Here is a 13,883-nt window from a genome sequence, read left to right on the forward strand (position 1 = left end):
GTCACTGCTCAAGCATTCCAGACTTATTTAAAAACCTTGGCATGATTTGGTTGTAACTTTCATAGGTCTGCATCACTGACTAGATCCATAATTCTTCATGTCACTCAAGCTCTTAAAATAACTGGATTTAAGCTAAAAGATCTGGATGGCGTCCAGTAAAAATTACTGTGGCCTGCACTTGCACAAAGCGTTATGCTTACTTCTTAGTCAGTGATACCAGATAAGGGCAGATAGCAGTTTGTCCAAGAAAGAGTTTAAGAGATATATGTGATGAAAAGAAAGTTGAAAGAAAAGCAACAGAGAAAGGTAACAGTATTCTTCTTTATCCACACGTGGCTGGGTGACTCTTTTTCAACAACTTTCTGATCAGTAAGTCTTTAAATAACAATATTACAAGCCCTGAGACAAACTGGCATCTACACCCTAAAACATCATGACACAAATGTTTAAACAAATGAAGAATATAACAGCAAGATGACTGAATTTCTTGAAACAAGGCCTCTGTAGTTTAACCTCCTAAGACCCGAACTCTTCCACCGCATGCATTTTTAATTTCTCTTTGATATTTCGGCATATTGGGGCCCGATGAATGTAAAAACAAAGAATTACCAGATTTTTTTTTTTTTACCTTATTTTTGTTTTTAAGAAAAATAAGAGCCACATATGAGGATATTCGTTTAAAATTTTCATAGAACAGTAGCAGTATAATGTCCTCGTAAGTGGATATCAGGCCCTTATTGTGTAAAATTTAGTATTTTGGTCTAAATAACCCAAAATGTAATGTCAGGTCCTAGGAGGTTAAGTATGATTATTGGCAAATTCAGTCGAGACCTGAGCCAAGGCTGAGACATGTCATGTTGGTAGCTCATGGGAGTCTAAACAATATTGCAGAAGTTCCCAACCGTGGCTTCTACTGTCCTCTCCTGGACTACTCTATGACTGATGAGATAATCAATCGAAAGACTAGTACCTTAATTATCGAAAAAGAGAGTTGGTCTAGTTTTAGCCATGATAAAAAAATAATAATATTGAGTTATAGTAACCTGAGTTTTTTTTCTTTGTTCTTAATTTGTACTTGAAGAACCTGCAAAAGAGGTTTTTACTGTTTTACTTTTACTTTTATATGATGCCATAACTGCACCATAGCGCCATAATTTCAGCTAACAGCAGTTGGCAGAGTTTAAAAGACTCTAGATTAAACACCCAAGAAATCCTTCCTGTTATGCAATCGTTTTCTGGAAATGGTGGTAAGACTGCTCATTTTTTCCACCTATCTGATCCACTTCTGCAGCAGTCACGTTCTAAATTTGCCACAGTCCACTCTAACACAGAGTTATCTCTTAGTCAAGCAGAAGTTTGTAATGCTCAAAGCATTTGAGGTCCCAGTCTTAGACTGGCCCTGCCTCATGGTGTTTTATGCAGCTTTTTTTCTTGCTCTTCTCCAGTAACACTGCCTGATCTCAGGTCACAAGGGTCACAGCATATGAGCAGACATCTGGACTAGCGAAACAGTCCCAACATTACCACTGGGATTCAGAGGAACCAGTTTTATCAGTGTGAGAGAGAATCCAGAATGACAGAAGGATTTTGTAGCCCCTTTAACAACCAGACTAACTTTTTTTCTGATATCCAGACTGCATGTATAATTTGGGATTTCCCAGATCCAGTGGGTGCTGGTGAAACCTAACCTGGCCTGGTCCAGATCAAACTCTGGCAGCCTGCCGTGTTGCAAGCACCAAAAGTTTATCACTTCCCTTGAGCTCCCATCTCACATCTTCTTCCCCTTTAATATTTTTTCCTATTCTGTTCTCCAAAGGTTTGTCTTTATATCCCTTCTGCTCCTATTCTCAGTTTTTCCTGTAACAGTTTTATTATAGATTTAATATATCAATTTTTTCTTTGCTCATTTCTTTATGGACAGGGCATAGATGAGTTGAAATCAAACTTAAGTGTGATACACCTTAATTTATGGTGCTTTTTAAATCGAACACACTATTTACTCTGTGGGACTAAGTCATCTCCGTTGTCAAAACAATAAGACGGGAGCCTTTTATTTTGGCTCTTTACCCTGATGCAAGACTGTATGGCTAAAGTCACAATTGAAGGAATTTGCCATGTTGGACCATTTATGTCGGAAATGTGGTCGTAACCTCATGTACCAATGCAATGGACTTTTACCATCTTTATGATCCTGCTCATTAAAATTAACTGTCTGGTTGTAAAAAATAGACTTCCCCTTTATGTTTCCTTCTGGATTGTCTTATGTACTTCAGATCTAACATGAGAAATTGCTCAACTTTCATTCCTCCCCCTTGTGATTCACTTCTTCTTTTTCTTCAATCATATTTTTTGTTTCTCTCCTTTTTTGTCAAAGCACTTGGCATTCCAAGAGAGAAGGCATGGGCAGATCAAGGCTCTCACTGTAGCAACCAGTCCAAATACGCAGCAAAACACATAAATCATAAAACATTCATACTTGGGGAAAATTGCACTATATGAAATACTACAGTATAATAGATAGGTATAGGTAACTGCCTGTTGTAGATTAGGTCATTACTTCTCTACTTAGTGTTTTAATTAAATGTCAGTCTGTCTGAACAGCTATAAATAAGAGTTTTTAAATAAATAGCAAGTCATCAAACTCATCCAGCTATTAATTTCTTTTAAGGGAATATCCATATCTCTTAAGAAAGGCTTTTAAATCTGCCCAGTCAAACCTATGCGCTTGAATCAACCTAGCAACCCCCTTCCTATAGGCTTTTTTTTTTTTTAACACAGTCTGTAGGTTCACCTCCACATCTCACCATCTATGAGATGACAGCCCATTTTGTCGGTGGCCCATTCAAGCCCATTACCACAAGGGTCTGGGAGCGGGCATAGCCTTGCTAAGCCCTGAAACACTCCTCTGCTATCCATAAAAATACAAAGAATGGGGCTCTAGCCTTCTACTGCACATTCCTTTACCTTTTTGACATCTTTGTGGATGCCTGACATTTGTGCTTTTATAGGTATTGGAGGTCAGGTGGACGAGGTCTTTCGTATTATTTAAACAAGAGTGCTTGTCTCGTTTGCAGAATCACCAACCTGCCCTCGCCTTCACCCTCTCCCGGGTAGCTCTGGGCCTATAAAGCACAAGTACAGAGAGAGTAGGATGTGGGTGAAGAACAAATGGGGGAGCCTTGATGAACTTGCAGATTTCATCACCTCTTGGTATACTGTATCTCCATTAGCTTTCACTGATGATTGAAGAAGATGCTCCAAGCAGTGTGTTTTAAAGAAGCCCCAGGGTTTTCCTTGGGTCTTCCGTCTGTAGAGTTTATGACTTGCAGGGCTGACTCCAAGGCCAAGCAAATCTGCCAGAGCAATATAAAGGATATCTTTTGCTCTTCTTCAGCCAACCAGTATATCTTTGTATTCACTGAGGCCGTGTTAACAGAAACTAGAGCTTTTTGTCTGCACAAATCCCCCCAAACAGGACATCCACTCACAACCAACTGAAGCTTTGGGTCTTGTTTTCTACAACTGGTTGCTGTGAAAAGCAACACAAGCAGTTTCCTAGCCAGGGGCCTGACAGTTCCCCTGCTGCCATAAGTTCTTATATTCATCCCTATTATCTTCTACTCCCTGGGCCTTTCTGCTTGGTCCCTGGCTTTTATGACAGGGTAGAAGAGGGCCATGAGGAAATGAGGTGACCCCGGGGTTACGAGTGGAGTCAGGGGGCTGGAACTGGACCACGGCATTGCCAACCTCACTCTCTTAGGGCCAGTTCGGGTCGAAGTAGGGCAAGCAAAGGAGACAGGGGGAGACTGAGGACAGAGTGCCTTCCATCCTTGACCCCTTCATCATATGACTCTAATTAAGCCAGATTTGAATTTGTTTACAAGCCCCTGTGGTCTTAAATCTTCTTGGTCTTTGCCTCCTCCCAGTACCCCCTGTTTCACCATCATCTCATACCTTGAGTCCTTCTTTTCTTCTTGTCTTTAATATGGTGTCAGACATCTATTTATTATCCTGTTTTTACTAGTTTTCAGGAACCAGTTACAAGCTATTTGGGAATCCACCAAATAGGATTTGAGGGACACCCCTCTAAGATGTTAATCTGTTAGTGATATGAAAGGCCGCTCACCCCACTAAACTTCCCCTCCACTGGAACCTGGGGGCTCTTTATGGCCCCATCAGGCACCCGCGTGGACGACTTACTGCTGACCTTGTGACCTAGAAGTTGAAGCCATATGAGGAGGGAATCTTTCTCTTGTCCCATTACTGCCTGCTTTTTTTACTCGTGTCTCCTGCTTCGCTCCTCAGAATTGCTAATGTTATTTAAGATCTTCAAGTTAGATTTTGTCATCTTGTTAAACACAGTTGTCATCATCTCATTTCACATATAAGACGTTAGTTATTTCATCATGTTTTCTCTAATTCCAAGGCATACAGTGGTGTTAAATGAGGAGTCTTAAATGAGTACCTGAAGCTCTTTACCACTAACAAGCATGATTTCTATTCATTCTTTCAAGATTTACACACAGCTCACCAGACTTTATTAGAGAGGTACCTGCATGTTTGCTGTACAACAAAAAGTCACTCGACTGGCTCCATCGTATTAAAAATTTACACGTAACTCAAGAGCTGTTACTATAGGCTTGCTGGCATGTTAGTACCTGAAATGCTTTGTGCAAAAGGCCTGGTCCTGGTGTGTTGCATGGTTAATTGGATCAGTTGGGTTAAATAAATGTTTAAGTTCTCTCCTGCACTGAGTGGAAGGAGCCTCTCATCATAGTGGAGGAGGGAAAAAAGAGAGGGAAGAAAATAGAGGGAAAACAAGCTCAAATTTGTGCTTTTGAAGCCATGTCGGAGTATAGCCTACACAGGAAATGAGGATAGAAATTAAAAGAAACCAACATCTAGCTATGATAACAGTCCCTATGCAGAGTTAACATAAGTTGATGGAGCTGATGATCATAATATTTAAAGTAACTGAATTTTTAATCAGAAATTTCTTGTTGCAGGTTTCAGATCCAAAGAGGCACCACTGACCCCACCAGCTACAAGAGCCTGGGTCACTGCTTCCGGACAATTTTCCAGAGTGAAGGGTAGGTTATCCTCAGTAGTGATTCAAAATAACACGGGAAGCCACTCATGAGTCTTTCTGTTTTCCTGCACATGAAAAACACAAAGGTTGATAGTGCCATTATTTGCCTATGCTTATTAAATTCATTTCTTTTTAATAGTTCCTTGAGGGGCAAAAGTCAAGCACAAACTCAATGAATGCATCTTTATTACAACAACCTAGAACAATAAAATGTACTGTGACATCAAGGCAAAACTTTAAGTTGGCCACCAAAATCTTGGTGTTTGCTTATGCTGTTGTGTCCATAGGTATGCTATGCTTTTTATGTCTTTAATTCTTAGGAAAAGCTACTGTTGCTGTCATACTAACAGCATATCAGGGAGAAAAGTATGTAGTCAGCTATGCTGTGAGTGACATTTCTTCCAAACATGCTGCTTTATTTAAATGTAACCAAAAGTTATGTGGTTTGGTGGCTATAAGGATGTGAGCATTACAGTTTGGCTTCCTTAAAAATGGCTGATGTGTCTGTCAGCCTCCAAAAATATCGTGCAGCAAACCACTGAACATACCTTATTATACGCTGTATCTCGTACAGGATACGAGTAGACTAACTAAAGACAGCCATCCTGCCATGCTCCCTCCTCGTCTGCCTGCCCTGTCACAGGTCTGTGAGATAGAGCAGGCGTAGGAGAAAGTGTTTGCCACTCGCTCTGTTTACGATGAGCCGACAGCTTTACTGCGGATATAAAGTTGATCTGCTGCAAGGTGTGAGTGAGCGCAAGGCAAGAGGCTGGCTAGTGACAGTTAGAAATCCTCAGTTGGCTGGAGTTCAACACACACACTTATGCTGTTACAGTAGCCATGCCCTCTTCACCCCATACGCATGCTGACAGTGTGACATTTAACGCTTCTTTGCCTACTTTTTGGGTGTGTCCTGCGGGACTAACCTTGTACGAATTTCCAGAGAATTCTTTTGGCACATAAAATGGTTGACATAAAGCGTGGCGTTCACAATAATCAACATAAGCTTTTGAGTGCTGTTTGAGTGTGATCTCATCTAACAAAGTCGAGACGTGCCGCAGAATCACTGAATACGGAAGATCCACTTCCTTGTCGACCAATTATCATTAACAGTATATTTTTGCTGAGTATGTAATCACTCCCCAGTAGCACTTTGAGGATTACCTACAGGCCAAACCACTTAGTTATAATTTATATAAATAGTGTTAGGCCCCACTGTTGTAGAATTATTATTAAAAATAAACTTCTCCCGTCAGCTCATGGCAGAACAGGGCCAACACCAGACCTCTCTCTCACTCTCTCTCTCCCTCTTTGAGGCGGTGAGGGAGGAAACCTGAGCTCTAAAGTTGAGCTCAGTGACTAAGCTGAAGAAAGACACAAGCCTGGACACAATAGCTGCACCTATAGTATTTAATTTCATATACAAGGAGATGCACGTGAATGCTTAACACGAATTAAGAGTTATATCTGTTAAAATTTTACATTTGCCATCTCTGAAATATAGCATGAAATCCTGTAGCTGTGCTCATAAGTGTGTGACCGTGTGAACTACACTCACTAACACTTGGTTGTGTATTGCCTTACAGTCTGCACTTCTTTCTTTTTTTGCATGTGGGTGCAGCAGCGTGAGCATGTGTTAAGTGTTTCCGTCTGGAGGCAAACAAAAAGACTCTATTCTCTAGCATTCTTTGCTAGTGTGGTATCCAGAGACTGGGTCGGGACCCAAAGCGCGGCCATGGTTATATTAAAAGGGTCCATGCATTACATGAGAACGGTGGAAATACTGAAGATGAGTGACTAATGCCTGGAACTAACACTGTAGGGTTGAGGGATGTGGGGTTGAATCCAGCTGGGACCACCCATGCAAAAAATATGTATACATTCGTGGTAGTGTGAAGAAGAGCAGATACGATTATGATGATCCAGATCATGTATGAAATGCGACGGTGAAAGGAATAGGTTAAAGGAATATTTGGCATTTTTGGAAACATGCATAACTGGGATCTCTGAAGGGAAATTAAGTTTTATAGCTTATAAAGGAAAGATAGTCCAAGATTATTAATGAGCTTTTGATGGAGATATAGTAAGGAGGTAAAGAGACATTGTCAAGGCCAGCTGCTTTCTTCTGTTTTTAGTTTTGATCCTAAACTGACCTACTTGCATTGCATTTATAAAGGAAAATACACATATATCTAATCCTCAATTCTATTTATATAGTGCCAAATCCCAACAAGAGTTGCCTCAAGGTGCTTTATAATGAAAGGTAAAGACCCAATAATACTAGAAAGAAAACCCTCAAAATCATACGATCAACTATGAGGAAACATTTGGCAACAGTGGGAAGGAAAAACTCCCTTTTAAGTGGAAGAAACATGAACCAGGCTTAGGGTGGGGCAGCCGTCTGCCGCGACCGGTAAGGGGTGAGCAGAGGGAGTCAGGACAAAAGACACAATGTGGAAGAGAGCCAGAGATGAATAAAAACTAATGATTCAGAATCAAAGCAAGAAAGAACAGTATACTGTTAAACTACTGTTAAACCTACTTATCTTACAGACTGTGCTAGATTAATCCAAATCTCAAACCCCTGACAACCACAACATGTGCTATAGCGTCCTTTTGTTACAGCAGGTAAAAGTGTTTATCGTACAATCTCTTACGTCAGTAACACAGGGTTTTTTTTATTCTAGTTATAGCTATTCGTGACTTAGGTGACATCTAAGTTGCATAAACGGAAGCAGTTTTGGTGGATTTAATCCTGGCCACTGGGAATTCTGTTATTTAGTTCCTGTTAGGAGCAATGTCAAGTTTTAACAGGCACTAGGAAATGCTAAAATATTCCCTGTGCAACATTTTTCAGTTTCCTCAAAGACTGTGAAAATAAAATGTGTGTTCCAAAATGTAAATCGCAGCAACTTTCCAGGTTTGCACATTTTCACTGTTACGCTATTTTTGTCTGTTTTTATTTCTGTCACTGGTATCGCTGTTAGTGGATTTATTTAGTTGGTCTTTTTTGTGTAGTTGTGTCACTGACACGCTTCTCTCCAGATGGATGAAGGCTGTTAAAAAAGGAAAGGTTTATGAAAATGAAAGCCAAATTACACACACAAGCATACAAGTACACCCAACTAATGCTGGGATATACACATCCCTCATCCCTCGCTCTGTGTCAGGAGGCCATTTGTTTAGGAAAGACAAAAAGGGACTTAGTGTGTACTTTACATTGGCAATCAAATAAGGATTCAAATGATGGCCACTCACTAGAGGCCATATTTGTTCTGTAACAAATTTCACTCCTCCTTCATCACCTGGTGGCTCCCCAGCCTGACCACACCCGGGAAATCTGTGGCCACCATTTGCATGGACAAAGAGAGGAGAGGGAAAGGCCTTCCGTCTGACTGAAATAACTTGTTTACACAAACCATATAAGAGATTCATTTTTGGCTTCCAGGCAGCATTTTGCTCAGCGATAATCCCTTGCTCTGGCATGATAATGCGGGCTCAATTACCCAGAGCCAGCGCTGCTTGTGTAGCTTCAGGTGTTGATCAAATAGGCTGGATCACCTGATGAAAAGACTTTTGATAATTAGTTGTGGTTTGCTGCTGTTTTTGCTAGGCGCCCTCGCCGCTGTGGATTCTGTGCAAGCGTAATCGCCTGTCGGTCTCAGGTTATAGTCAGTGGAAATGTGTTCCAGCAGCAAAAATATTTACACTTGTACCCAATCAACCAAGATCATCTCTGTTGACTTTTAGAGAATGTTGCCACAACAGAGCTGGTGCTGCTGTTCACAGGATACAGTCGGCCACGCCATGTTGTCCTCTTTGACTTGTATTCAATATCAGTTTGCCCTCTCTGATAGTTTCGCTTTCCCTTCGCCACAACAAATATTTAATGACCATGTGTACATTTACAGAATATTATTATCTATTATTTTTTATTTTTAGATAAAGAAATTATTTTTGGTAATAAGGCTACTTTTTATTTGTCAGTAAACTCCTTGGAAAGGCCTAAAAGATTAGTTTTTGACTCCTTAGTCCCATTAATTGCTGTCAGGGTGGTGTGTTTGTTTAGATGACAAATGGGGGGGAGGCTAGATGATTTCCTGAAACAACTGAGAAATACCGAGTAAATCGTGTCTTTTCTCTGAACCTTTTTTTTTTAGCTGTGCATCAACCCACATTTGGAGCCTCTACTTGAGTCTCTATCTGCAGGTCGAGAAAGAGAAATTCTTATTTTGTAGCATAGCAAAGACTTTGTAATATTAGCCTTGAGTTTTAGAAGTAAATCTTCAGAACGCCATCAGGTTTCTGGTAACTATTCCTTCAAAATGACTTGTATTCCACATTGTAATGAAGGGCATGTCATAATGTGCATCTCTGATTCACTGATGTGTGTTTTCACTTTTCGAGGTTAGAGCTGGCACAGATAACTAGCCACGGAATATTTATTTTGTTTTGTATTTTTTTTTTTTTTTAAAGAAAAGAAAACAGCTGAATGAAACTTTTTTTATTAAGGCCATCTTGCAGTTTCACAATAACCACTGATGTCATTTGAAAGTGTTCTTTCAAGAAGTAAGGTAGCAACAAAAAAATTGAACAGAGGAAGCTTTGAAACGTTGTGATCGAAGAGCATATTTTGCATTTTCCATGAATGGAATTTGGATCATGGAAAATATCTCAATGGTAAATAAACAAGGAAGCGGGAAATCTAAAAAGCTTGTGATGGGTGGTGACCACAAAAGAATGTAGTTTTTCCATAGCAACACGTTTGTTATGTGTTTACACATCGTTGCCCTGAGCTTTGCACGGCAATTAAACAAAATATTTATTGAAATATTTATCGCAATTACACATGCATAACCCCATCTTCAGATTGATTGATTTATTATGGATAAAAATGTCCTGACCTGTCCTGTCCTTTATACTGATAGTATAAGAGTAGTGGCCTCTGCTGCTTCCCTTCTTTGAAGATTTAAACCTGTTATACCTGTTTTAATTCAAGACAGTCCCCTTAAAACAACATTTAGGAATGATAATAGTGGAGGAGAGGTAGCTGTTGCCAGGAACAGTTTGCTATCAACACAAAAGCTAATGACTCAAAGTATCCGATGCTTCAGATGTGCTGCGTTTTAGACCTGGAGCCTGTGGCACACGTGGTAAAGTTTGACAAAAACAACATATTACTAGTAAGAAAAAGTTAAAGTATGTCAATCTGGCCCCATTAATGTAAACTAGACCAGTTCAAACAAATGTCCTAAATGTTCTAACATGTTTTGACCTAACTGAAGGCTGTGGGAAATGCATGTGTGTGCACTTCTGAATGTATACGAAACATGCAGTGTGCAAAACAAAGCCTACTACTGTCCTCTTGCATGTGTACATCAAAAACCAGTCAGACATTCATGTGAATCTATATATGTGCTCTTTTGTTACTTTTCCATCAGCCGTTAACATACCTCACCTGGTTACAAAGGGGCATTTACCTATGAGAGGGTAACTCAGCTTATATCCAAGAATCTGAGTGAATCTGAACACAGCATGGAAAGGTTAAGAAGAGATTTGTATATAATTCAAAAAAAGCACCCAATAAGTGTGTTAATGACTAATTTAACAATCTGTTCATTTAGTTTGTGAAGGCATTACATAAAATTCGCTTTTCCAAAATATAGCCTGTGTTCCATGTAGATACACATCTCAATATGAATAACTCACTGTATCATTTTATTATTTTTCCTGGCTCTGACTCTGCCTTAAATCATGGCTGGATGTATAATCGAGCACAGGCAAACGACCAAATTGACTAAAATTATACAGCTACTGCTTCTGAAATATCCAACATATCAAATACTGAAAAAACACCCTTAAATCATTTCCTCAGCATATTCATGTAGAACATGTTTACCAGGGTTTGTGGTTTGAAAGTATATCTGAAAATGTGCCTTGCTGAATAAGGAGGAAGAGAAAATGTCACGCCAATCCCTTTGTGATTTTTAAACCTTTATATAAACCTTAAACAGGAATTCTGCACATTGTATGAATTCCTTAACTCAAATTTGACTAGCAAGTCACTGCGACATCACGCAAAGCCAAGTCTTTATCAAGCATGCATAGCCCTGAATAGTGGATTAAAGCTTCTTGATGCAAGGCGACAGTGCTGTCCACTGCACCACGCTTCCTTGTGACCTTCATTGGCTTCCACTTATTTCCATACAATATGAAAATCAGTGAGCAGCCATTTGAAACTTGTCTTGGAACATGGCAAAATGCATAACTAAAACTTCCTAAATCCTATGCAATCTGTACTTTGTATCCTAAGTTAGAGTTGCTGTGGTGTTGAGCTGTATTGCATTACAACGATGAATAATAAGTTGATGTAAAGTTATCAGTGTATTAGAGGATATTTCAGCAGCAGTTTGGTTGATCCGATGTACGTGTAGTGTTGATACACTACACGTACAATGTAAAAGTAAACTAACATTTTACAAAAACTTAAGTCGAATTCAGTGCCAGAGAGGGGCAGGGATAGCTCATTAGGTAGAGTGGTGGCCCCATGATCGGAAGGTCGGGGGTTCGACTCCACTGAACGGCTACCCTGAGGTACCCCTGAGCAAGGTACCGTCCCTGCACACTGCTCCCCGGGCGCTGCACTGGTGGCTGCCCACTGCTTCACTGGGTGCATGGGTTAAATGCAGAGGAACTATTTCCCTATGGGGACTAACACACACACTTTACAGAGAAACATTTTATTTCCTCTTTCTACAGAGTATTTGGATTCTACAAGGGAATCCTACCTCCTATTCTGGCAGAGACACCAAAGAGAGCAGTCAAGGTGAGACAAAGGACATGGCCGTTTGTTCACTGATGGCCGCAGAGCTTCTCGGCATATGATGCAACGCTCAGGATCTGGTTTCTTGGCAAACTGCTTCACTCCCATATGAAAACACTCAAACCACAATCGTTCTAACATGGTACACACGTGTTGATTAAACACATGACGCCCTCTGCCATGTCTGCCTCCTCAGCCACTCCTGTTCATTCTGTTGGTCTTCCAAATATTGACTTACAAGCATTTGAAAGAAAGCCATCTCTTGAGAGCCATCTTTGGATATTTGTAATGAGGTTTAGCATTTGGAGCTAACGTGTAATGGGGTGACAGGGATTGGGGTGAGCGGGGGGTTGGGTGGCGCAGAGGGCCCTGATGCTTGGCATAGAACACCTCTGTAATGAGATGCTGGAAACAAGGATGTGTGAACTTTAAAAGTAAGCACTCACACTGAGAAGATGGGGTAATCACTCACATTGAGAACAAAGCTAGGTGGTGAGAAATGTCTGGAGCCAGAAAACAAATTAAAGCTCCGATTAAAACAGTCTTGCTGGCATTTTGCCCTTGGTCAAATAAACAGATCCGTGGATCTGTCTGCTTTTGAGACTTTTGTCTTTCCACAAAGATCAAGGTCTGAAATTCAAAGCGTACCGTCATTTCATGTTCGTTTACTAAATACATGCAATCTTCATGTAGTTCCCCCTTTCCTTTTGTGTGTTTTTAAGGTAGCTTTCTTTATGTACACCATATGTGGGTGTGTATGTGTGCACAGATGTCACTTTCTGACAGCGCTTTTATCCTGATCTTTCCCACTGCAGTTTTTCACCTTTGAGCAGTACAAGAAGTTGCTGAATTTGACCCCTTTGTCTCCCGGTGTGGTGAGTCTTCCATCCAGGGACACCTGAATACACTCTCACTTGAAAAAAGAAATACGCATGCACACCGGATTTGGAATAATGTTTTAGAGTATAAAAACAGCTCACCTGCCAAAGGCTTTTAAAACAAAGACAAATGCCAAGAATAATTTTGCCAGGCAAATGAATTAATAAAAATGTAAATGTCCTTGTTAACATTTCATTTTCAGTGCTGTTTCATGTAAAACTTTTAGTAATGAAGGAATAGGTTTAGAAGGGAAATTCTTACTCATTTTGTGTTTTTTATCTTGGTCACACATTGGACAAGATAAACATGAAATGATTTCCAGAGCTTAAATTAATACTGTTGGCATAGTGCGAGCAATTCAGCACACATTTAGTCATTTATGTAGCTGTCAATGTCATTTTTAGAACTTCTGAAACAAACCCTGAATGTTCCACTTTCACCTCAGTTTAGCATTTAAATGTATGAAGCAACATTTATATGTAGTTGGCACTCAGTTTGGGACATCAGCTGTGATCAGTGTGGCACTAATGACTCCATGTCTCTGGCTGAACCTTTGCTTTTATGAGCTTCATTCCCAGCAACAGAGCAGCCACAAAAACTACAAGCGTTTGTTCGGTGCTGCTACGTATGTGTTAATCCAGTATAACTGGCAGCTTATTAGAAGGCTTTTTTAAAATTACACAAGTAATAATTACTTTGTTTTCATTTCATTGACTCACACTGTGTGAGAATCTATTCAGATTTTTTTTTTAATTGAAGATAGGAAGGAGCTAAATGTTGCATAACAGCAACAGTTACCATAAGACTACGGTGCAGACTTAACATTGGGCAGGTGCTGCGTTTTGCCCATGCTGTATGTTGTGTTAATATAAAAGACAACCCAAATCTGTAACCTGGAGTCACAACAGCAATCATAGTGCTTGCACTCGGTATAATCCTGGAATCTGCAGTCTGGTTTGTCCATTGACAATTTGATTAATGCTTATTCAAACAAAATGAGTGTGCCCCTTCACTGCTGACACAGACGAAAAATCACTTTGAAATTCTACAATGAATGTAAAGCAAGTAGAAAAGCTATGGCGGTAACAATAC

General features: G+C 40.0%; 1 protein-coding gene across 1 annotated transcript in view; it reads left to right on the top strand.

The window, feature by feature from the left end:
- slc25a21 (solute carrier family 25 member 21) overlaps positions 1–13,883 on the top strand; it is an 86,005-nt gene that overhangs the window by 63,511 nt on the left and 8,611 nt on the right. Inside the window, exons 4-6 of the mRNA XM_085343488.1 lie at positions 5,007–5,090; positions 11,849–11,915; positions 12,728–12,787. Of these exons, the coding sequence (XP_085199614.1) occupies positions 5,007–5,090; positions 11,849–11,915; positions 12,728–12,787 (211 nt within the window). The remainder of the gene's footprint in view (positions 1–5,006; positions 5,091–11,848; positions 11,916–12,727; positions 12,788–13,883) is intronic.

The sequence above is a fragment of the Diplotaxodon limnothrissa genome, linkage group LG19, assembly GCF_057381915.1.
Source record: "Diplotaxodon limnothrissa isolate DT_005_m linkage group LG19, D_limnothrissa_male_GT1.1, whole genome shotgun sequence".
Classification (NCBI taxonomy): domain Eukaryota; kingdom Metazoa; phylum Chordata; class Actinopteri; order Cichliformes; family Cichlidae; genus Diplotaxodon; species Diplotaxodon limnothrissa.